The sequence below is a fragment of the Carcharodon carcharias genome, chromosome 20, assembly GCF_017639515.1.
Source record: "Carcharodon carcharias isolate sCarCar2 chromosome 20, sCarCar2.pri, whole genome shotgun sequence".
NCBI lineage: Eukaryota > Metazoa > Chordata > Chondrichthyes > Lamniformes > Lamnidae > Carcharodon > Carcharodon carcharias.
This window is the reverse complement of record NC_054486.1, coordinates 67,999,830-68,025,938: the sequence shown is the minus strand read 5'-3', so window position 1 is coordinate 68,025,938 and position 26,109 is coordinate 67,999,830. Positions and strand designations below refer to the sequence as shown.

The window sequence follows — 26,109 nt, the reverse complement described above, 5'->3', positions numbered from 1 at the left end:
AATTCTAAAATGCTTCCAATCCTCAGGCTTGCTGCTTTTTCCGGCAATTTTATATGTCTCCTCTTTGGATCTAATACTATCCCTAATTTATTTTGTAAGCCATGGTTGAGCCACCTTTCCTGTTTTACTTTTGCGCCAGACAAGAATGAATAATTGTTCTAATTCATACACATGTTCCTTCACTATTAGCCATTGCCTATCCACTGACAACTCTTTTAGTAAGGTTCCCCAATCCATCATTGCCAACTTGCACCTCATATCCTCGTAGTTCCCTTTATTTAGACTCAGGACCCTAGTTTCGGATTCAACTTCTTCACTCTCCATCCTAATGAACAATTCTATCATTTTATGATCAATCTTTTCCAAAGAAGATTGTTAATTAATCCTTTCTCATTGCACAATACCCAGTCCAGGATAGCCTGCTCTCTAGGTCGTTCCTCAATGTATTGATCTAGAAAACTCAAGGAAATCCTGCTCCACAGTATTATTGCTAGTTTGGTTTGTTCCAATCTATATGTAGATTAAAGTCACCCATGATTACAGTTGTACCCAGATTGCACGTGTCTATAATTTCCTGCTTAATGCCTTTCCTTACTTATCCATTACTGTTTGGGGGCCTACAGACAATCCCCACCATTTTCTGCCCCTTGGTGTTTCTTATCTCCACCCAAACAGATTCCACATCATGATTTTCCGAGCCAATATCCTTCCTCACTATTGCATTGATTTCCTCCTTTACTAACAATGCTACCCCACCTCCTTTCCCTATTTATCTGTCTTTTCTAAATATTGAATACCCTTGGATGTTCAGTCACCATCCTTGGTCATCCTGCAGCCATGTATCGGAAATTGCAATTATATCATAATCACTTATATCTGTTAGCGCCGTTAATTCATCTATCTTATTGTGAATGCTCTGCACATTAAGATACAATGCCTTTAGACTTGTTTTTTTAACCTTGTTAGTCATCTTAGCTTTATTTTGCACTATGACCCCATTTATTTCTCTGTTTTTTCTGCCTTCAACTTTTCTTCTTACCTTTCTGCCTTTTGTTTCTATCCTTGTTTCCCCCTCCTCTGTTCCCCTGCTCAGGCTCCCCCCCCCAAGACCCCCAACCAGCGTCCACACACACACACACTAGCAAACACCCTCCCTGAGGACACTGGTCCCAGTCCTGCCCAGATGCAACCCACCCTGTTTGTACTGGTCCCAACTTCCCCAGAACCAGTCCCAATGTCCCAGGAATCTGAATCCCTCCCACCTACACCATTTCTTCAGCCACATATTCAACTTATATATCATGTTATTTCTACTCTCAGTGGCACATGGCACTGGTAGTAATCCTGAGATTACTATCTTTGAGGTCCTACTTTTTAATTTACATCCTAACTTCCTATATTCAGCTTGTAGGACCTCATCCCTTTTTTTAACCTATGTTGTTGGCACCAAAATGTACCATGACCACTGGCTGTTCACCCTCCCACTTCAGAATGCTCTGCTGCCTCTCCGATACATCCTTGGCCCTGGCACCAGGGAGGTAACCTACCATTCTGGAGTCTCTTTTGTGGCTGCAGAAGCGCCTGTCTGTTCCCCATACTATTGAATCCCCTAGCACTATAGCCTACCACTCTTCTTCCTCCCCTCTTATGCAGCAGAGCCACCCATAATGCCATGAACTTGGCTCCTGCTGCTTTCCCTTGAGAAGTAGTCTCCCCCAACAGTATCCAAAACGGTATATCTATTAGAGAGGGGGGACAGCTACAGGGGACTTCTGTACTACTTGCCCTGCTCTGCTCTGCCTGGTGGTCACCCATCCCTTCTCTGCCTGATCAGTCTTTACCTGCGGTGTGCCTACCTCATTGAACATGCTGTCCACGATAATCTCAACATCGCAGATACTCCCCAGTGAATCCACCCGCAGCTCCAGCTCCGAAATGCGGTTAGCCAGTAACTGCAATTGGACACACTTCCTGCACACATGGTCGCCAGGGGCACTGGAAGTGTCCATGACTTCCCACATAGTGCAGGAGGAGCATGATGATATTTCTAATGTGTCATCTGCATAATGTTTAGAATTGTAACCAATGTAACATCTCAGCTTCAGCTCAGGAATTGACATTCTTCTGAAATTTAAAAAGGGGCAAAGGATACTCAATTTTTCTTACATTGTTGGGCACAATAAGTAAATGTGAGTGAAATCCGGCATTTCACGCTTGGGAGTAGAAACAGATGGTCCCTAAACTTAGTTTTTCATTTACTTTGCATGCTAAAGTCATGATCTGAAGAATCACCACCCCAAAGCCAGCTGAGAATGAAGTGAATATTGAGGCAGACTGCCAATATGGTCCACAAATACAAGATCATTGTTTTCAGCCTGCCAAAAAATAGCAAAGGTAGACACACAATGGAGTCAAAAGTGGGCCAAAGAGCCTCAGAGTCAATAACAGAGTAAGAATATGCCCATTTCTTGAGCCCTTGGGAAAGAGGAGCCTGGTGAGTAAAAAAAGCCTGTGATAGGATGCTTAACTCTTCTTCATGCTCCAGTGAGCAGGATATGTCATTCGTATGCCGGACAACAGACTCCAGAAGCAACTGCTCTACTAAGAACTTAGTTGCAGCAGAAGACTCCCAGGAGGGAAATGCTTTAGGGAAATCCCCAAAGTATCCCTGAAAAGGTCAAACATTCCCGCTGACACGTGGGAGTCCCTGGCTTGTGACTGACCAAAACGGAAAAGGTTAATTCTGGAAGGCACTGAACAGATCGATAGACTTCATCGGGAATACGGAGAGGCGACATCGAGGCGTTCGGAAAGGGAGCTCAAATCTACAAGGAACTCATCTGCCCAACCCTCCAAGTACCAACCGTCCTGCCCGTGGAAGAATCTGCAGTTCACTCATTTCAGAACCCATCCAACCGAAGTGGAAGCAACTCATCCCAAGGAACTGCCTCAGAAGAAGAATTTTCCTTCCAAAGATCTATGGAAATGGATGCAGTTTAAAGTGATCAATGTAATTTGATTCCTATGCTGTTTTTCTGCCTTATGCCTAACCTTTTGGAAATTATGATTATATTAAGAGGCAGTTAGTTATACTTCCAATGGTTCACCAAAATGCTTTTCCCATTAACCAAATACTAAATCCGTTGCTGCTGCAATGCCAATGGAAAGAAAGGAGCAAAATATTACAAAACAGGTACCGAACCAACGAAGTTAAAGCTACACTACTCTTACAGCTGCCACATTGTTTCCTGTGTTGGCTGTTTCCTGTGTTGGCTGTCATTAAGAGCAAGAAATGCTCCCTAAAAAGGCCTAGTTAAACATTCTGAACCACAGACTGAAACCACAGACAACCAAAATTAGCACATCACAGCGAATTATAAGGCTGTATATATTAGGTGGGACTCTTGCACCTAAATTCTGCAAAAAAAATCCATATATTCTTACTTTCATTCAGATGGTTCAGGATAATCCTCTCAGGAAAATAACTGTCCGTCACAAGAGAAGACTTGAAGAATGACTGCAGAGTCAAGGTACGGCATTTGATTTAGACGATTCACTGAATGATTCAACCACTCTAGCCAAAAGGTGTATCTAAAAAAGTTTCCTAATATAGACCTTACTCCTGCAGCATTTACCCAAAGTAGTAAAGGCATAAAAAAAATTAATAAGCTCAATTGATGACATTTAAAGACAGGATCTGTATGGGGATTAATGGAACTGCAGGAGAAACAGCAGCAAAACCCCAGCTTTGAAGGTAATATTAACAAATATGTGATTTTACGCAGTTACACCCCAGAAACACTCAGATCCACATATAGGTCAGCATTGTACTTACTTTTCAAACCACAGAGTGAGGTTTGTTGTATGGCGAATCATTTTCAGCAAATTTGGAGAATTTAGCTCTTTGTTTTCTTTCGTCCAGACACTTCCTACAAGTTCAGATGGCTGAACAGCCCTGTTCAAAAATACATAGAGAATAGTAAATTGGAGATTTTTAAAAGTCACTGTCCATAATTGTAAGAGCAAAGTTACATCCAATTAGGAGGAGCACGGTAAACAAAAGTTCAGTAGCTCAAATTTTATTCTGTGAAATGGTAACATTTATGTTTTGGCTTTTATTGATTTTGGAAATAAGTTATATTTTTCAATTTTACAAGGATCTTAAAATATATATCCAGAAAGCACTTGAATACTGTACAGCAAATATTTTCTAATTGCCAGAGAGGGGAAAAAGTTTCAGTTTTGATATTTTATGAAAACTTTAGTATTACAAATTATGCATGCATGCATGAAGTTCCCACAACTATTACCCTTTCTCCACTGCACAAGTGGAAATAATAATTAAATCAAATAATATTATTGAGATTTGGCTCATCCCACAAGATTTGCCTGCAAGTTGTTGCCCAGACCTCTTCTTCTGCATTTGTACCAATCTTGTCACTCACATTGTACATCATGCTTCCCCCTTCACCTATGTGATTTCTTTAAGTAGTCTCTATTTTACATTTCATTAAGTTTTCACCAACTATTTTACAGATGGTCCCCATTTTGTGCACGTTCTATCCTTCCACTCCATTTGGAATTCACTCAACTCTTTCATTAAATCCTTACTATTTCTCTAACAAAGTGCATCTCTGTTTCTTAACCCCCTTCTCAAAGAAATAAAACACAGGAAAAAAAACATCTGCTGAAAAATAAAAATCAAGAAAAAAAAGCAAGAGTTTTTTTCTTAAATAGCATTTGTAGTATTATGCAGAATTGTAAGCACTTTGATATTATCTGAATTTTTCAAATGGATTACCATATTTCACTATGAAATCAATTAACACTTCCAGATACTACAAATAACCATTGATCTTCTGTAAAGTAAAAATTGTGCAAAAGCCACCACGATTTAATGGCAATACGGGATATTCATTATTGAATTAGCAGAAATTATTTTAAGTATACTATTGTCAGGAAGAAAGATAGGTTACAAAAAACAATGAGTGAATAAAACTAAATGCAAACAAGTATTCAATTTTATTTATAATTCTTCTCAAGTATTATCAAGTTTTAAGCTATCAACTTATCACCATTGATGTGAATGTGAAAGCCAATTTAGGATCTGCATATGAATGATATTTAAGTGCATCAAAGTATGTTTATACAAGTGTAGAATTTTCTCTTTGCTGAGTGTTATAACTGTTTAGACAAAGAGGAACTTGTTTGTGCACCAGGCGTTTAAGATATATATTAAAGCAAGACTGACTAATTTGTGGACTATCTACTTTAAACTGAGGCAATTAGACACTACTGATTTATTTCAGACTCATTAAGAGAGGATGGTCCTGTCCTTTTGAGAATAGCAGATGTTGTATGGGTCTCAAGAAACCATAGATTGAGAGGTGAAGGAGTGTGGCAGGCGGAGACACCAGTTTAATTGAAAAGCTTACTGAGAAGTCACTGAGTGGGGAATAAGTAAGTAGGATATCTCTCCACATCCTGGGGAGAGAGAGAAAAAAGACAAAAGTCATGTGTGAAGATCAGTCAAACTAGTTATGTCTAGAAACAGAGATTAGCCTGATGAGGGAAGATTAGTTCATCTGAAGCCAGGTTTATTAAAACCAACAGGCTGAGCTGCTAAAGTTACAAGAGCAAATTGTACATTTATAAAGTACCTCTCACAACCGCAGGATATGTCAGTGCTTCACTGCCAACAAAATAAAGTATAGTCACTGCTATATGGTATGCACACATGTAATTCCCACGAATGGGATAAACAACCAATGCGCTGTATTAATAATGTTCGTTGAGGGACAATCGTTGGCCAGGATACTGGAAAATTTCCTTGCACTTTGAATAGTGCCATAGGATCTTTTCAAAAACAGAATTACCTGGAAAAACTCAGCAGGTCTGGCAGCATCGGCGGAGAAGAAAAGAGTTGACGTTTCGAGTCCTCATGACCCTTCAACAGAACTTGAGTTCGAGTCCAAGAAAGAGTTGAAATATAAGCTGGTTTAAGGTGTGTGGGGGGGGGGCCGAGAGAGAGAGAGAGAAGTGGAGGGGGGTGTGGTTGTAGGGACAAACAAGCAGTGACAGAAGCAGATCATCAAAAGATGTCAACAACAATAGAACAAAAGAACACATAGGTGTTAAAGTTGGTGATATTATCTAAACGAATGTGCTAATTAAGAATGGATGGTAGGTCACTCAAGGTATAGCTCTAGTGGGGGTGGGGAGAGCATAAAAGATTTTAAAATATTAAAAATAATGGAAATAGGTGGGAAAAGGAAAATCTATATAATTTATTGGAAAAAAACAAAAGGAAGGGGGAAATAGAAAGGGGGTGGGGATGGAGGGGGGAGCTCAAGACCTAAAGCTGTTGAATTCAATATTCAGTCCGGAAGGCTGTAAGTGCCTAGTCGGAAGTTGAGGTGATGTTCCTCCAGTTTGCGTTGGGCTTCACTGGAACAATGCAGCAAGCCAAGGACAGACATGTGGGCAAGAGAGCAGGGTGGAGTGTTAAAATGGCAAGCGACAGGGAGGTTTGGGTCATTCTTGCGGACAGACCGCAGGTGTTCTGCAAAGCGGTCGCCCAGTTTACGTTTGGTCTCTCCAATGTAGAGGAGACCACATTGGGAGCAACGAATGCAGTAGACTAAGTTGGGGGAAATGCAAGTGAAATGCTGCTTCACTTGAAAGGAGTGTTTGGGCCCTTGGACGGTGAGGAGAGAGGAAGTGAAGGGGCAGGTGTTGCATCTTTTGCGTGGGCATGGGGTGGTGCCACAGGAGGGGGTTGAGGAGTAGGGGGTGATGGAGGAGTGGACCAGGGTGTCCCAGAGGGAGCAATTCCTACGGAATGCCGATAAGGGGGGTGAAGGGAAGATGTGTTTGGTGGTGGCATCATGCTGGTGTTGGCGGAGGATGATCCTTTGAATGCGGAGGCTGGTGGGGTGATAAGTGAGGACAAGGGGGACCCTATCATGTTCCTGGGAGGGAGGAGAAGGCGTGAGGGCGGATGCGCGGGAGATGGGCCGGACACGGTTGAGGGCCCTGTCAACGACCGTGGGTGGAAAACCTCGGTTAAGGAAGAAGGAGGACATGTCAGAGGAACTGTTTTTGAAGGTAGCATCATCGGAACAGATGCGACGGAGGTGAAGGAACTGAGAGAATGGGATGGAGTCCTTACAGGAAGTGGGGTGTGAGGAGCTGTAGTCGAGGTAGCTGTGGGAGTCGGTGGGTTTGTAATGGATATTGGTGGACAGTCTATCACCAGAGATTGAGACAGAGAGGTCAAGGAAGGGAAGTGTCAGAGATGGACCACGTGAAAATGATGGAGGGGTGGAGATTGGAAGCAAAATTAATAAATTTTTCCAAGTCCCGACAAGAGCATGAAGCGGCACCGAAGTAATCACCAATGTACCGGAGAAAGAGTTGTGGAAGGGGGCCGGAGTAGGACTGGAACAAGGAATGTTCCACATATCCCATAAAGAGACAGGCATAGCTGGGGCCCATGCGGGTACCCATAGCCACACTTTTTATTTGGAGGAAGTGAGAGGAGTTGAAGGAGAAATTGTTCAGCGTGAGAACAAGTTCAGCCAGACGGAGGAGAGTAGTGGTGGATGGGGATTGTTCGGGCCTCTGTTCGAGGAAGAAGCTAAGGGCCCTCAGACCATCCTGGTGGGGGATGGAGGTGTAGAGGGATTGGACGTCCATGGTGAAGAGGAAGCGGTTGGGGCCAGGGAACTGGAAATTGTTGATGTGACATAAGGTGTCAGAGGAATCACGGATGTAGGTGGGAAGGGACTGGACAAGGGGAGAGAGAAGGGAGTCAAGATAACGAGAAATGAGTTCTGTGGGGCAGGAGCAAGCGGAGACGATCGGTCTACCGGGGCAGTTTTGTTTGTGGATTTTGGGTAGGAGATAGAAGCAGGCCGTCCGAGGTTGGGTGACTATCAGGTTGGAAGCTGTGAGAGGAAGATCTCCAGAGGAGATGAGGTCAGTGACAGTCCTGGAAACAATGGCTTGATGTTCAGTGGTGGGGTCATGGTCCAGGGAGAGGTAGGAGGAAGTGTCTGCGAGTTGACGCTCAGCCTCCGCGAGGTAGAGGTCAGTGCGCCAGACAACAACAGCACATTCTGAAATCCACACTCAGTGCCATGCGCCGCCATATGAACACACTCGACCTCTCCCTCCAGAAGCACCGCCGTATCCTCTTTCAAAGCTGCGCATGCCCCCAGTTTCATTTTATTCTTCGGCTCATCCGACGCCTCAACAAGAAACTTTTTCTCTTTTTCTCAAGTGCTAAGGAATGCAAGCTCCAACAACTCATCGACACCAACACCCATCTAGGACCCTCCACCCCTGCCCGTCCCTCCATCCCAACCCCATCTTCCAATCCCAACCCCAGCCGTGTATTCACTATACCCCCTGACCTTCCCCTCTCCGATGCTGAACGTTCAGTGCTCAGCAAAGGACTTAGTTTCATACCCTTACGCCCTCACCTCAATGAATTTCGGGCTCGGCATGATGCTGAACTCTTCTTCCGCCGTCTTCGTCTCCGGGCTCACTTCTTTGGGCAAGAGTCCTCTCCCAGTTCAACGGATCCTTTTACCCAACTCCAATATTCTCCCTCCATCTGGACCCCTCCCTCTGGATTCTTACCTTCTCTTAATCTTTTCATTGAGAACTGTCGGTGCGACATTAGTCGTCACAATTTCTCTGCTCCTCTCACCCATTCTAACCTGTCTCTCTCTGAACTTACTGCACTCCATTCTCTCAGGTCCAACCCTGACATTGTCATCAAACCCGTTGACAAGGGTGGTGCTGTTGTTGTCTGGCACACTGACCTCTAACTCGCGGAGGCTGAGCGTCAACTCGCAGACACTTCCTCCTACCTCTCCCTGGACCATGACCCCACCACTGAACATCAAGCCATTGTTTCCAGGACTGTCACTGACCTCATCTCCTCTGGGGATCTTCCTCCCACAGCTTCCAACCTGATAATCGCCCAACCTCGGACAGCCCGCTTCTATCTCCTACCCAAAATCCACAAACAAAACTGCCCCGCTAAACCGATCGTCTCAGCTTGCTCCTGCCCCACAGAACTCATTTCTCATTATCTTGACTCCCTTCTCTCTCCCCTTGTCCAGTCCCTTCCCACCTACATCTGTGATTCCTCTGATACCTTACGTCACATCAACAATTTCCAGTTCCCTGGCCCCAACCGCTTCCTCTTCACCATGGACGTCCAATCCCACTACACCTCCATCCCCCACCAGGATGGTCTGAGGACCCTTAGCTTCTTCCTCGAACAGAGGCCCGAACAATCCCCATTCACCACTACTCTCCTCCGTCTGGCTGAACTTGTTCTCACGCTGAACAATTTCTCCTTCAACTCCTCTCACTTCCTCCAAATAAAAAGTGTGGCTATGGGTACCCGCATGGGCCCCAGCTATGCCTGTCTCTTTATGGGATATGTGGAACATTCCTTGTTCCAGTCCTACTCCGGCCCCCTTCCACAACTCTTTCTCCGGTACATTGATGATTACTTCGGTGCCGCTTCATGCTCTCGTCGGGACTTGGAAAAATTTATTAATTTTGCTTCCAATCTCCACCCCTCCATCATTTTCACGTGGTCCATCTCTGACACTTCCCTTCCCTTCCTTGACCTCTCTGTCTCAATCTCTGGTGATAGACTGTCCACCAATATCCATTACAAACCCACCGACTCCTACAGCTACCTCGACTACAGCTCCTCACACCCCGCTTCCTGTAAGGACTCCATCCCATTCTCTCAGTTCCTTCACCTCCGTCGCATCTGTTCCGATGATGCTACCTTCAAAAACAGTTCCTCTGACATGTCCTCCTTCTTCCTTAACCGAGGTTTTCCACCCACGGTCGTTGACAGGGCCCTCAACCGTGTCCGGCCCATCTCCCGCGCATCCGCCCTCACGCCTTCTCCTCCCTCCCAGAAACATGATAGGGTCCCCCTTGTCCTCACTTAATCACCCCACCAGCCTCCGCATTCAAAGGATCATCCTCCGCCAACATCAGCATGATGCCAACACCAAACACATCTTCCCTTCACCCCCCCCTATCGGCATTCCGTAGGGATCGCTCCCTCGGGGACACCCTGGTCCACTCCTCCATCACCCCCTACTCCTCAACCCCCTCCTATGGCACCACCCCATGCCCACGCAAAAGATGCAACACCTGCCCCTTCACTTCCTCTCTCCTCACCGTCCAAGGGCCCAAACACTCCTTTCAAGTGAAGCAGCATTTCACTTGCATTTCCCCCAACTTAGTCTACTGCATTCGTTGCTCCCAATGTGGTCTCCTCTACATTGGAGAGACCAAACGTAAACTGGGCGACCGCTTTGCAGAACACCTGCGGTCTGTCCGCAAGAATGACCCAAATCTCCTTGTCGCTTGCCATTTTAACACTCCACCCTGCTCGCTTGTCCACATGTCTGTCCTTGGCTTGCTGCATTGTTCCAGTGAAGCCCAACGCAAACTGGAGGGACAACACCTCATCTTCCGACTAGGCACTTTACAGCCTTCCGGACTGAATATTGAATTCAACAACTTTAGGTCGTGAGCTCCCTCCCCCATCCCCACCCCCTTTCTGTTTCCCCCTTCCTTTTTTTTCTCCAATAAATTATATAGATTTTTCTTTTCCCACCTATTTCCATTATTTTTAATATTTTAAAATCTTTTATGCTCTCCCCACCCCCACTAGATCTATACCTTGAGTGCCCTACCATCCATTCTTAATTAGCACATTCGTTTAGATAATATCACCAACTTTAACACCTATGTGTTCTTTTGTTCTATTGTTGTTGACATCTTTTGATGATCTGCTTCTGTCACTGCTTGTTTGTCCCTACAACCACACACCCCCCTCCACTTCTCTCTCTCTCTCTCTGCCCCCCCACACACCTTAAACCAGCTTATATTTCAACTCTTTCTTGGACTCGAACTCAAGTTCTGTCGAAGGGTCATGAGGACTCGAAACGTCAACTCTTTTCTTCTCCGCCGATGCTGCCAGACCTGCTGAGTTTTTCCAGGTAATTCTGTTTTTGTTTTGGATTTCCAGCATCCGCAGTTTTTTTGTTTTTAACCATAGGATCTTTTGTCTATTTTAGTTTAATGATTCATGTGCAAGTGAGCCAGCTAATAAGGGTAGCATGACATATTTTTCTAATTTTTCTTGGGAATCACAAGAGATTTGAAGTTGGTTACGGTGAGATTTGATCTCAATTATTACTAGTTCCCACTATCAGTTTCTACGTGAAAAATAAAGCAGCTAAAAATTCAACTTTTATTTCATCAAATTATTTTCAGTGTGCCTACCAAAAAAATGGAGAAGCATATAGTTCAAATCATTTGAAGGTCCTATCATTAATCACAGGGGTATACTGTACAATCAAATATGTTATATCAGACACACTCCTAAAACCCTCAGCAATTTGCACTGCTTATGAAGAATGAATAGCATGGAAAGACTTAAGGAACAAATCCAAAATTTGTAATTAGTTTTGTGTTGAAATCTATATTTTTGTCTGTGGGTGTTAGGTGTGGTGCCACAGGAATTTCGCACAGGGGTGAGCTTTAGTAGTCTAGAGACAACTAAGGTGTATATTTAAGGTACAGAATGTACCCTCTGGATACATCAAATTCTGCCTAGAACTACGGGTTAGAACCACGTTGGGAAATATTAACAGGATAGATCAATTCAAGGGTGAGTCGGGAGCAGTCAAATATTAAGGTTGGCTCCACGTAGCTGAAGTGCTGCTGTTAGCTCCATGCTGTTGAGGGGTTGAGGCTCAGAGAAGCCCCGTGATTGGTTGGCAGCTCCATACTGCTAGGAGTTGGGACTTCAGGGAAGCCTATGAGCAGTATATGTTCTGTGTGGCTGGAGAGATTGGAGCTCAGGGAAACCCAGCTGTGCAAAGCTGGCTGTTGCCGCAAAGGAAATCCCAGAAGCAATTGTTGGCAGCAACGTGGCTGAGAAGCTGGGACCACACCTGTGATGCTACAGTGTAGCCTGGCCAACGTAGGGGGACACAGCCTCGATCGTTGGTCAGCTCATGGCCAAGGTGGTTGGACCTGGGAGCAGATTTGAGAGAAATCTGGGATAATGTGCCTTTTGGGCTAAGATTGTGCACATAGAACTGGATAGGGTAGAGCTGCTGTCGGCTGGGGATCAGACTAGCTCTTTGAAAAAGTGGAGCTTAAACCCCTCAGGAGGAAGACAGACTTATCAATAATTTTTGAGATTCACTGATGTCTGGAGGTGTGTTGCTGAGAAAATTCGGGGATCGTCTTGGTTGTAAGTTCCATTTAATGTGCAGTTTGTGGTGTATTCAACCACAGTTTGTCTGTTAATTCATGTTTACTCATGTAAATTCTGTATGTTACAATATAAAAATATTGACTGTTTGCTTTGTTGACTTTTGTAAAATTTCTTCTGTTGGTTTAAAACAGTGGAATTTTGTGGCTTTATTCTCCTAGCAATTTTAACTGGGATTTCAATGTTTTCTACTTTTTTTTAAAAAAAGGGACCATAAAAAAGATTGGGGTCTGGTGTAGGATTGTAACAGTGTGGCTTGGTGCCAACTGTACAACAGTTTGTTTAGACTAATTACTGAGAAAATGCAGCATTAACAATGTGCACTCCAGTGCCAATATGCAGGAAATTTCTGTTATTTTAACTGGTCCTCAAAATTACTCATTGATATTTACCTTTTGAATGTCAGATTGCAACCACCTTAAAAACTGATCATGCTGAACTTCAAAAAGTCTAAAGCTACATACTATTTACATTAGCTATATTACTACTTTACCTGTAAAGGTCAGATTCTAAAAGTGTAAGTTGCCGTGCTATTTCAATTGGATGAAGAGTCATAAGATCAAATGTGTCAATTTGTCCAGGTCGACTAATATGCCATTCAATTTGAGGTGGTGGGTCTGGAAAGGTAATAGCATGGCTGATTCCATTTACTTGAGTTTGTCTCTTGCGATTAATAATTTTTGTAATAGACTCTACCCATTTTTTCATGGCTTTCCCTGCAAAAATAAAATATTGTGTTATTCACAATATAGGTTTGCAAATGTTTTAAAAATCTAAGCTATCAGGCATAAATTAGCCAAGCATGAATACTGCCTACAAAGTTTAAATATCCATTACCCCTTAGAATCACATGGATTAATTTTCTTGTTTTGGTGTAATCAGGCTGCTGGCACCACACCTGAGACAACTTATTCAACTTCTTAAATTTAAGTCTTACATTGAGTCAGAAGTTCACAGCTGTGGCTATAACAATGAGTTGATATTTCATACTACTGATGTTCAATTGTGCATAGCTGGACTTAGTTGGGCAGGACACTAGCAAATAACATTAAAAAGCATTTTAAATAGCTTTTTTAAAACAGGGAAGTACACAAATAAAAGTACTATAAGAAAGAGAAAAAAAGTGAAGTTACAACTAATGTAAAAAAAACTGGCAAAAAGGGGAATGGGAAATTGACAGCGACTTTGCAAAAGTTGAGATTTTAATATAGCATTATTCCAGTTGAATAAAGTTGATACTAAAGTAATAAATCTACATCTGCGATATAAAATCCCATTCTGAAACACTTTTTACAAAATAGAGTCAACCTCTGACGTGCTAGTTTTCCTTAATACACACCTCTCACACTTGAAATAAATGCTTCCAACCTATTAAGTAGCATATTATCTCTCTCAAAGTCATAGAAATGATGTTCTACCCAATGTCGAAAAACATTTAGCACCCTAAAAAAGAAAACAAGCTGTTACACTGAGTAACAAAACACCAAAAAGCCTTTTTAGCTTTGAAGATTTTCATCCATCATAACCTTTAAAATGCTTCCATCTATTAAACAACTTTCACATTTTTTTTTACAACTGTCCAATAACCTTTAAAAAGAACATACCTTGGAAAATGACATCTACAATTATAAACTGGTCAATCACCGTAGCTACTATCACCTTGTTTTGCCAATTTGGAGCAGCAGCTTTAATGGCAAGTTGCTAAACATTAAATCAAACTCTGTGGAAGACTATAGGCCGTAACGTCTGAGCTCCCCAGCATCAGATTTGAGAGGTGCGCTGCGGAAACCCTCTTGGAACCTCCCAGCTAAGGGTTTGTAAGGCAATTGCCTAGAAGTGCACACTCTTCTGGACAACTGCCCTGTGTTGGGAGCCATTTGAAAATTTGGTTTAAATCGCAAACTTTGGATGGTTCCACCAGGGTTATACCAATAGTCACCCAGAAAATATTAGAAGAATTGAAACCTCCCCTAACTTCTGGGTAACTATTGTACAGGCACAGACCGATCCCCCTACAGCCCCGACACCCCCACCCCTAATTAAGCATCAGCCCCCCCTCCCCCACCCACAGTATTCCCCACCCGCCAACCCCCCATGGGATTCCTCACCCAACATCCTCCCCCAAATCCGTGGGCCTGACTCTTACCCCCTGACCTGACCCACACTCGCACCCCCCCAACCGAAATTCCAACCCCCCAAATGTGCAATCCACCCCCTCCCGATGTCCGACCCCCCCACCCCCATCTCCCCAAATGTCCGATCCCCCCAACCTCCCCGAATGTCCGGCCTGCTGTACCCCCTCCCGACGTACAACTCCTCCCACACCACCCCTGATGTCCGATCCCTCCCCACCTGACCTCCGAACACCCCCACCCCCGAAATCCTTGAACTTACCTTCTCCCTGGCCTGACAATTTCAATGGGACTTTTAAACTTACCTGCTTTGCAGCAGCAAGTGCCATAAAAAAAGGGGGCGTGCCCTCCTTCAATTCAACTTTGTTGAACTTTCACACTGGACTTCGGAGACAGCTGTGCTGCCTGGATCTCACCCGGCCTGAGTTGGAAGGTTGAGCAAGGCAGGCACGGAAGAAATTTGGCATAGGTAAGTGGGCACAGAGTGGCAATCTGACGCTGATTGCCACTCCGAGGGAGTTACGACCTTACTTATCAACACCGAGAAATCCCGCAGTTTACTAGGAAATTCAGTTGCTCCACTCATTCACAATAGTCATGCTGATACAAAGACTGAGACAATACATCTTATAACCTAATAGTAAGTTGTTGGAGAGTACCTAAGTACATCTTTTGTACCATATTCTCCCTTCAAAAACACTAAAGAATTATATTGTATAAAATAGAAACCCAGAGAATGCAACAAAAATACAAAGGGGAGATTAGGGACAATACCAAACATTTGTGCATGTAAAATACTACTATTGTAGGAAAGTGTTTTTCCAATGTAGTTACTGTCTTCGGGTGCTGCCATAGGTGAGAAGTAGGGAAAGAAACACATTTTTAATGACCCCCTTCTGTCCATGCTGTCTAGAATACTTTCCTGGGACAAAGTCTCACCGTTCAAATGAAAATTGGATCCTTGACAGGCATACTGCAGATTAGACAGTTTGACCTCAACTAGGAACTCTGAAACAACTCTCAAACACTTTTCTGAATCAGTTCCATGTACCTTCAAGCTTGCTGCCAAACTCTGTTGCCAAAGAGTGACATCTTTAAGAACTTTTGGAAGGTTGCAGGAAAGCTCTAGATATTCAAGTCACACACATCTAAGGATAATTTCTTGAATTGGCATCCAGGTCCCATATCAAGTAGAATACCAGCAGGTGTAATGTACAAGTAGTTACTGGCTTTTGCCTGCACCTTACCCTGACTGTCAGGATGGTGAGAATACTATTGGTACCAATGTGACTACATTTCTGTTAAAACTGTAAAAAAAAAACCTGAGTTGCACTGGCTGGATATACTCCTTACGAAACCGTTTCAATTCTGCACTGATTGGCTGTTCACCCTTCTCTCTGGCAAGCCTATCTGCCTCAGTGGGTTCTGGATCAGGTATTTCAAACCTACACAAAACAAAAAATTACAAAAGTTTAACAAAAAATATTTCATACACATGGAAAACTCCAAAAGCCAAAGAATACAGCCTGACAGAAAAAGTACTGAAAATTATACATACCAACCTTTATGATTTACTAAAATCCAATTGACAAACACTACACCAGTTTCAAAAAAATCTTTCTTGACAACACCTAGCAGGGCACCTAACAGTAATTTTTTTTCAGTATCTAGACCAGATTTTAATTACTGACTTACCTTTCTATTAACAAGCTCAGCAACTCTTGAGGCTTGCAGAATGAACGATATGTTGTCAGAAAAGTGCGCACAAAATTAGGATCTGTAAATGAATATCAAATTACTTATACTGCAAATACAATAGCAGCATAGTTATCAAAAAGTTATATTATAAAATATTGCTTCATTGTATACAAATAAACTGTTTGTTAAGAGAGACAAGTTAGCAATGTTGCACATTATTTGTCTTTTAAACTGGTGAAATCTGGATTTGAATCCAACCAACGCTGACTGATGAAGTCTCCTTTCTCAAATAGATGTAAATGTCTGAGTGAAATTAGGTGACGTAATGACAATTTCTTTCAGGTCGCAACTCCACAGGACAAAATCAATAGTACTTAGATAGTTGGAACAAGTAAAATGTACGATCAAACTGCAATTGACTAACAAAACACTACAAAACATGTCTTCTCTTAAAAAAAAACACTGATCCAAGTAAAGGTGCGCTCCAAAGATTCTAAAGGAAGCATAATTGATGAGACAATGTAAAGTGAATTTCATCTTGAATTGAACTCAAGCTATACATGACAAAGAGCAAGGGAGATGCTGAAACTAGGTGATTGAGAGAGGGTAGGAGAGAGAGGGTGGGAGAGGGAGAGAGAGGGTGGGAGAGAGAGAGAGCGAGAAGATGAGCAGCAAGAGGGGATGGGAAGCTATGAGCAGGGGGGTAAAAGCTGAGAGCGAGGGTGAGAAGAAAGGGGGAGAGGGGCTAGGGACAGAGTGTGAGGCTGGAGCAGGTGGAGATTGGGTCACCGCAAGCCTGGTGAGAGTGAAACAAACTGAACAAAAGAGCAGACCAGACAAAGATGGATAGGCAAGCAAGAACAGAAAAGAGCAGGATGAGAGGAAAAGAATAGAACAGGAGTAGTGGAAAAGAACCAGGCTACTGTAAGGATAAGGGCAAAAGGAGAAAGCAACAGTGAAAAGTATTAGATAGGTCCCTCACATCAAGTCACAGAAATGATAGAAGGACAAGGGCAGCAGATAGAAGAGAACACCACCACCTCTTAATTCCCCTCCAAGTCACTCACCATCCCGACTTGGAAATATATCACCGTTCTTCCACTGTCGGTGGGTCAAAATCCTGGAATTCCCTTCCTAATAGCACTTGTGGGTGTTCCTACAACACTTGGACTGCAGTGGTTTAAGGTGGCAGCTCACCACCACATTCTCAAGGGTAATTAGGGATGAGCAATAAACGCTGGCCTAGCCAGCAATGCCCACATTCCATGAACGAATAAAAAGAAATTTACAGCACAGAAGGAGAACGTGCACCCAATTTTGTCTGCGTCAGCTGCGTGGCCATACTCCCACTTTCCAGCCCAAGTGCCATAATCTACAAGTACTTCTTAAATGTTATGAGGGTTTCTGTCTCTACCATTCTTTCAGGCCACCTACTCTCTGAGTGCAAAATATTCCTCTTAAGCCCTCTCTAAACCTTCTACTTACCCTAAAATCTATGTCCCTGGTTATGGACCCCTCAACCAAGAGGAATAGGGCCTACTAATTGACTCTACTCAGACTCTTCATGATTTTATATACTGCAAATAGATCTTCCCTTGGTCTCCTCTGTTCCAATAGTCCTACTTTTCTGAACCCAGGATACCAATCTTTGTCTAAGGTGGGGAGCTCATTATTTGTGCAAGCGAGATGGACAACGCATGTATGTATGCGGATCACAATACTTCTTAAATCTTACATACCTGTGAAACCCACTGCTAAAAGTTGGAACTTTTCACATTTACTTATACATTATCCTTTGGACACATCAATTCAACATTTCTCAGTTCTCTGAATTACTTGTGATTCCTACCTGAAACCTATGTTGTCCCCCTCTTCAATTTTAGCATCTGCACTAAAATACCACAGGTGCAAAGGTCAATTTAGGGTTAGGGATCCTTTTCGACAGATGCATAAGACTGATTTTAATTTTATTTTACATGACTGTCTAAAACATTTATTTATTTTGCTATGTTTGCAACAATTAAGATGATTTCAGATAATAAAAAAAATGTAGCCCAAAATTACCATTAACTGAGTTGTGATCCAAATAACACCACCATGACACAAATTTACTCAAGGAACAGTATCCCCAGCTAAATTCTCCTGTTCAGATAACTTCAACAGCCAGACATTGAACAAATACATTCTTCCTTATTTCACTTTGATGCACAACTCAACTGCTTTGAACTCGTGAGTCCAAACCACCTGGTATGCTATACACAGTATAAAGTCACAGTATTGATTAAAGTTGCAGCTTATGGACAAATTATTAAAAAGGGTAACATTAAATCCATTAAAATTTAATGAGAAATTCTACCTGTCCAGCAGCAAGACATTTACCTGCATACATGTGGTATGTCAGTCTCTCAATTAATTTTAGTACAGTTCCTCCTTTTATGATCGGTATTCCAGATTTAGCTTGTACATTTTCTTCAAAAACTATGTTCTCTTCAGAATCTTCTTCTGCAAAGTTATAGACATTTGGACTGGGCAGTCTCAATGGCTGCTCCTTCTCCTCATGTAAAAGAACTGTGTCCAACATTCGTTCCAGTGTACTCCGATACTGAAGTGAAATTAAAGCTGCCATCCAGTTGTTTTTATCTTCTGCAGATTTGGCAGCAAAAATTATACTGTTCTCATCCTTGGAGAGGATTTCAAATGCATGCTTGTATTCACAAGAGTCATCTTTGTCAATGATTTGCACTTTGCGCATTAGAAATTTTTCTTTAAGTCTGTATTCAACATTGCTATAACCTGGGAGCCTGGACTGTCCATGATTGGTCCTACAACTGATCATTAAACCATCAAAAAGGAAAATGTGTCGCTCATGCTTCGCTCCAACTCGTGTTAGTGTTCCTTCCATTATAAATTCATTGCAGCACTGTCCAATATCTTTCCCCTCCCACCCATCAATGTTTTTCTGGATTTCGTTCATTTTCTTGATGGCAAGGTGTTTGCTTCTTATCTGATGGTTGTAGAGGCGAGGCAAAGGTTCACTACATAACAGAGAAAGTCCATTTTTATTACATTTCATTACATAATGAACAGTCCAACAAGAAAACGAGTTAATATAATTTTATCATTATGTTGTTACAGAAGTGGAAGAATTCAAAAAAGGGGAAACACAAATAATTCAGCTTACCCTGCCCTGCGTTTAGGTAAGTGCTTATTGCAGATACGTTCCATACTGCACTGAAGGTTCAGCAATGTAGTAATGGCTTGTTTCAAACACTCCCTGTCTTCTTCATCTTCACTTTGCTCCTGTAGTTGCTACAATTTTACACAAAAGAGTCAAATGCTTGGTATAAAACTAACACCACGGGAGGAATCCCGGGTTACCTACTGTAAAGCAAAAATATGGAAATAACCCCTTTAAAAGGGATTTTTAATATTTTGCCAAGATAGCGACCAGATGACTTTCCTTTCCTCTACTAAAAAAGCACATCACCGGTGGACTAAAAGTAATTTTTTTGAAAAGCGGAAGGAAAACACATGAAAACATTAAGATACAACTACAATGAAGTCTGGTCACATGGGCACTTGCAAACAACAGACAGCTGTAAAATACAGGACGTTCTTGACAGTGCATAATATTTTACATTATAAAAAGCATTAGAGGAGCTCCAAATCGATGCAAATTACAAACTATGGGCTTTTAATGTAACAAGTCCTTTCTACAAGTTTACTTTACACAGGACACAAGTCACTGTAAAACTTTCACAAGCGATGTAAATAGTGTCGAAATGCAAGGGGCCAACTGAAATTAAGTTTCCCCATGTCTAATGTCCATGAAATGTAAGGCATACGTTTTAAGTCAATCTTGGGAAAGATTTGAGAAAACGGCTGTTAAGCCCTTGCATAATGAGTTACTTAAAGTTATCAAGGGACCAAAACATCAAACTTATTATTCAGCCTAGATGACCAGGCAATCAGCCTTGTTGACGCCACCACCCCCCTGTCCCCGCAGCCCAACCCAATTAGTCAGTACCCAACCTGTACTCCTATCCAGATAGCTGAGTCTGCCCCTGTCCCTGCACAGATGCAGCAGACTTTGCAAGGGTCCCCATGGGCTTCAAAATCCAGAGGACATTGGTGAAAAGCATCTGAGCAGTCGATGCAGGGATCCGTGCAGCCAGCCTCTACCTCTGCTGAAGCCACGAGTTCCACCATGTGGAGGTGCTATGAAGAGGAACAGTGAAGATTCATAGTTGTATATGGGTACATGCATGGGTTTGTTACACAATGTTAGATTGTTAAAAGTTTATGTTTCATTTATGAGCAATGAAAATATTATTTGTTTACACCACTTTCCTGTCTTACCCATTTTTGCCTTACTTGTGATGAATGGTTAAGAGTTAAAGCCAAGCAATGCGTGGTTGTGAAAGGGATGCTTGGTAGATTGTAGGACTGCTTTATGTTGGTGAAGTTGTTGGGAGTGCCTTGGGGATGGGGAAGAGGGGGGACAGGGGTTATAACACATGGCTGCCAGATGGGTGCAACCTAAGTGAACCGCAACATTCGGAGGACGTGCCGAATATTGTAGGCAGCAACTGTTGGTGCACTGGCTGCATGATTTTCCTCCTCCATAAAACAGGCTCTGTGCCCTACCCTTATATTACAGATGCAAAGTGGAAATCAGACATACAAACCTCCCAAGTTGTGAAAGTCACCTCCTAGGTAGTTGAACACCTCACCTCAAGTGGTGAAAGTAAACTCAAAACAAGTAACATGAGCTAATGCCTTTCACACATTGGGAATTTTCTGCTTGTCGTTTCTCCAACCCACTCAATTACTGCTGTGCTTTCATTGGAGGGTTCCAGGAAGCCTGTGTGCACACAGGTATATCTCAAAACTTGCATTAAGTTAATTCCTGGTGAGCTATTAACATATATAAATAGCTACCTCACCTTGCCCAAGGGAGGTGCTCACATGCGGACTAACATGTTGCAGTTAAATGCAGAGCTCAGCGAGTTGCAGCTGGCTTTCCAACATGCTGTCAATTTCAGCACTTACAAATCTCTACCCCTTCCAAACACGCTCACGGTTGGAAGTTAAAAATCCCCTCATACAGTCAAAAGCCAATACTATCCAGGCATCGATCAAGGACTAGCTCCTTAAGTGCCTCTAGACAATGGATGAATCAATGTCTTTTAGTTGTGTGAATGGATAATTGGTTGCATTTATTGATTGCTGATTTTATGAAAAAAAAAAGTACCATTTAATAAGAGGTTTGTTTGCAGGAATATATGAATACATACTTGATAAAATTAATCAACTGATGACTATTTACATATAACCTGATTAAAACTATTGACAATACAATGGCCATTTGGACAAAGTGCAAAAATACCTGCACAAAACAGACAGCTGATGCCAATGACCTAGGCAATGCTCCCTCTAAGCTGCAAGTGTGCATAGCTATCCAGCAACCTAGAAGCTACCGTGCAGGTTGCATACAAGTCATCTCCTTCAAGATACTGCACGTGCATGGCTGCACAAAGAAATATAAAAGTGCTGTGAGCATAAATGAATAGGCCATGCCCAACAGAATAAAACATTGGGGGGAAACATTGCTCCTATGAATTCATAATTTATCTCTTTCACTATACTTGCAAATGGGCCTTTAAAGAGAGGAACAAAGAGGAAGCTCAATACAAATGGAAAACTTCAACAGCCAAAAAGCAGGAGAAATACAACCTGGCCAATTAAAACCCCATCAATAGACTCTAGATCATCAGTAAAGTGATGGAAGGTGTCGTTGACAGTGCCATCAAGCAGCACTTAAACAGCAATAACCTGCTCACTGATGCTCAACTTGGGTTACACCAGGGTCACTCGTTTCCTGACCTCATCACAGCTTTGATCCAAACATGGACAAGAAAACTGAACTCAAGACGTGAGGTGAAAGTGACTGCCCTTGACATCAGTTCAGCATTTGGTCAAGTGTAGCTTCAAGGAGCCTTAGCAAAAATGAAGTCAATGGGAATCAGTGGGAAAATCCTCCAATGATTTGATGATACCTAGCACAAAGGAAGATGGCTGTGGTTGTTGGAGGTCAATCACCTCAGTCACAGGACATCACTGCAGGAGTTCCTCAGGGTAGTGTCCTGGGCCCAATCATCTTCAGTTTCCTCATGAATGACCTTCTATCCATCATCAGGTCAGAAGTGGGGATGCTTGCTAATGATTGCACAATGTTCAGTACCATTCAACTCCTCAGATACTGAAGCAGTCTATGTCCTAGTGCAGCAAGACCTGGACAACATTCAGGCATGAGCTGAGAAGTGGCAAGTAACATTCATGCCACACAAGTGCCAGGCAATGACCATTTCCAACAAGAGAAAATCTTACCATCTCCCCATGACATTCAACAGCATTACCATTGCCAAATCCCCCAGCATCATCATCATTTGGGGGGGCGCGGTGTCATCATTCACCTTTAACTGAGTTGGACCAGCCATATAAATACTGCAGCTACAACAGCATGTTAGAGCCTGGAATTCTTTGTCAAGTGACTCACCTCCCTACTCCCCAAGCCTGTCCACCATCCACAAGACACAAGTCAGGTGTGTGATGGAATACTCTCCACTTGCCTGGATGGCACTCAAGAAGCTCCATGTCATTTAGGGCAAAGCAACCCGGTTGATTGGCACCCCTTCCAACGCCTTCAGCATTCACTCCTTCCACCACCAATGCATAATGACAACAGTATGTACCAGGTACCCGATGCATTGCAGCAACTCATCAAGGTTCTTTCAACAGCTACTTCCAAACTCATGACTTCTACCACCTACAAGGACAAGGGCAGCAGATAGATGGGAACACACCACCTGCAAGTTCCCCAACAAGCCACAAAGCATCCTGACTTGGAACTGTATCACCATTCCTTCAGTGTCACTGGGTCAAAATCCTGGAACCATCTTCCTAACAGCACTGTGGGTGTACCTACAACACATAGACTGCAGCAGTTCAAAAAGCTGGCACCCCACCACCTTTGCAAGGGTAATTAGGGATGGGCAACAAATGCTGGCTTAGCCAGCGCCGCCCACATCGTGCGCAAGAAGTGAAACAAACAATGCATCCTAATAATGCAAACATTAACATCAGAATTAAAGGGTTCTTGCAAAACAAGGAATTCAAATGACTAGTTCCACACCACTAAAAGTGTGTGTGCAGATATGCCCTTTCTCATTTCATGCAGATGTCCTTTTAGTCCCCCACTCCTTCTGCTCTGTTCTTTACTTCCCTATTTTTCTCTGATCTTTCCTACAGCTTTTAATCTCTGCTATCCTTTCTTACTATTCATCTAGTTTATACCCTCCTGCAAATCCTGAGCACAATATGGTACTAGAGTGTCCCTAGAATGGAACTCCAATGGCATTTCCCTGGATTGGGTGGTGTTGACTAGTCATTGGGCGGTGTTGGAAAGGCTACAAAGCCAAAGAGTGTTATTAGGTGCTTATCAACATATAAATTAGAGTGAGCAATTTTTCTAATGCTCTTTTGGGTTTTCAATTTTGCTGTCAATAACGTGAAATATATGGACCAGATGTCCTTTATGGGTACTCTGGAGAACTTAAAGCAAATGTGACAGGCAGCTGCATCACATTTTAACAAGGAACTTAATACATATCAAGCCCATTAACAATCCTGAATTGTTGATGTTCACAAATAACCCCATATTTTACATATTCCAGAGCTGAGGTGAAGGTGATTGACATTGAGGCATCATTTTGCCAAATGTGTCATCAAGGTGCTGTAGCAAAACTGAAATCAATGGGAAAACACTCCATGGGCTAGAGTCATACCTAGCGAAAAGGAAGATGGTTGTGGTTGTTGAAGGCCTATCAACTCAGCCCAAGGACATCTCCCCTTGACTTTCAACAGCATTACCATCACCAAATCCCCCAGCATCCAACATCCTGGGGCTTACCTCTGATCAGAAACTGAACTGGACCAGCCACATAAATACTGTGGCTACCAGAGCAAGTTAGAGGCTGGGAGCTCTGTGGCTGGTAACCCACCTCTTGACAGCCCAAAATCCAGAAGGCACAAGTCAGGAGTGTGATGGAATACTCGCCACTTACCTGGATGAGTGTAGCTCCAACAAAGATGATCTACACAATTCAGTCCAAAGCAGCACGCTTGATTGGCACCCCATCCACCGCCACAAAAATTCACTTCCTCCACCACCAGTGCACACTGGCAGCAATGTGTACCATCTACAAGATGTACTACAGCCAAGGTTCGTTCTACAGGACCTTCCAAACCTGCAGCCTGATAGATGTACCATCTAGTAGGACAAAAGCAGCATATACATGGGAGCACCACCACCTGCAAGCTCCTCTTCAAATCTCACACTATCCTGACTTGGAACTGTAGTGATCTTTCTTCACTACTGCAGGATCAAAATCCTGGAACTCCCTTCCTAACAGCACCAGATGGACTGGAGTGATTCAAGAAGGCTTACCACCACCTTCTCGAGGGCAATTAGGGAGGGGCAATAAATGCCGACCTTGCCAGCAATGCTCACATCCCAAGAAAAAAATAAAAAGACCGACTAAGCATTTGTTTAGTCTCTGCTGTTAAAACCTGCTTAACAATTTTAATTTTCTAATTTAGTAATTTAGCAGATTAATAGCACTACGGACTACATCTCTTACTAATTAAGATCTCAATTATCAACTTTATTTTAGTAATTTTTTTTTACTGGGAACAAAAATATTTGCAAATAAACAGCATTTAGCATTTACAATTTCATCTTCAAGGAGGCTCCAAAATGGAAATTACATCAAGTTTGAAACAGTAGATTGTCAGAAGATGGCAGCACTAATCACTGATCTTTAGAGATTATTTTAAACCAAGCCCAGCTTCACACTGAGTATTCGTGAAACAACACAGCACCACATATAAAAACTACACTATAATAAATGGCATAAAGGGAAATAAAAATAAACTATTTTCAACTTCAGGACAACTGAACAGGAATTGATCAATTTAATAAGCATCCTATGGGGAAAAAAACTATTAATTGTCCTATTTTGCAATAATTCAATGCACTTTAACTCAAAAGGTTTCAGAATATCTTACCTGCAACAGTTCGAAGTAATACAAACAATGATAAATTGGGACTAAAAGTAGTTGTGGAAGTACATACTGAACAGCTTCTTTGAATCCTTCAGCAATAGACTAGGAAGTAAAAACGATAATTAGCAACAGACAGTTCTACAACTTATTTTCATTAGATTGTAATATATAATGAAAGAACCATGAAACATTATAAGAAGAATCCTAAATATGTGAAAGTAATTATTTTTAAAATAAATTTACAACTGCAGACTTTTAGAAAATAATGTAATACACCTGCAATACTAGTGAAATTAAATATTTAAGACAATCTTTTCAACATTATGCCCTTTAGCCCTGTATTGAAGTAGAAAGTCAATCAGGTAATCTCATTGCAACAGAAGTTCATTTCTCACAAAGTATATAGCAACATAAGAGCATCAAAATATCTGGGTCAATACATCAGTTACAATGCTAGACTTCCACAAGAGACAGCAAATCAACAGACTATTTCTGCTTGTAGGTCAACAGTAACAAAGTTTTTAAAAAAGCCAAGTAGTATTGATCAACCTTGATCTCTGATCATGAAGAGCACCTTGTACCAATGATAAAAACATTTACCCTTCAGAGTTTTCTTGTACAATTAGAAACTCCATACTCGGTTTATTTTTGTAAAGTGCATATTCAAATTTAAAGGCAAAAACAATTCATATTATGAATATATGCAAAATATCAGTCCTAAATCAAGTACTTAATGAGTTCCATTGTGCATCAAATTTGAAAATTTATAAAGTTATTTTGTATAGGTTGAATAATACCATTTGTGGATTGGCTTTG

At 42.3% G+C, this 26,109-nt stretch overlaps 1 protein-coding gene across 2 annotated transcripts in view; it reads right to left on the bottom strand.

Annotated features, from left to right (window-relative positions):
- The window catches only part of sos2 (son of sevenless homolog 2 (Drosophila)), a 113,896-nt gene that overhangs the window by 26,078 nt on the left and 61,709 nt on the right, over nucleotides 1-26,109 (bottom strand). For both annotated transcript variants that reach the window (XM_041214127.1, XM_041214128.1), the window contains exons 8-15: nucleotides 25,297-25,395; nucleotides 19,349-19,476; nucleotides 18,547-19,202; nucleotides 16,165-16,246; nucleotides 15,792-15,914; nucleotides 13,677-13,780; nucleotides 12,831-13,053; nucleotides 3,836-3,955 (exon numbers count right to left, since the gene is read on the bottom strand). In XM_041214127.1, coding sequence (XP_041070061.1) covers nucleotides 3,836-3,955; nucleotides 12,831-13,053; nucleotides 13,677-13,780; nucleotides 15,792-15,914; nucleotides 16,165-16,246; nucleotides 18,547-19,202; nucleotides 19,349-19,476; nucleotides 25,297-25,395 — 1,535 coding nt within the window. The remainder of the gene's footprint in view (nucleotides 1-3,835; nucleotides 3,956-12,830; nucleotides 13,054-13,676; nucleotides 13,781-15,791; nucleotides 15,915-16,164; nucleotides 16,247-18,546; nucleotides 19,203-19,348; nucleotides 19,477-25,296; nucleotides 25,396-26,109) is intronic.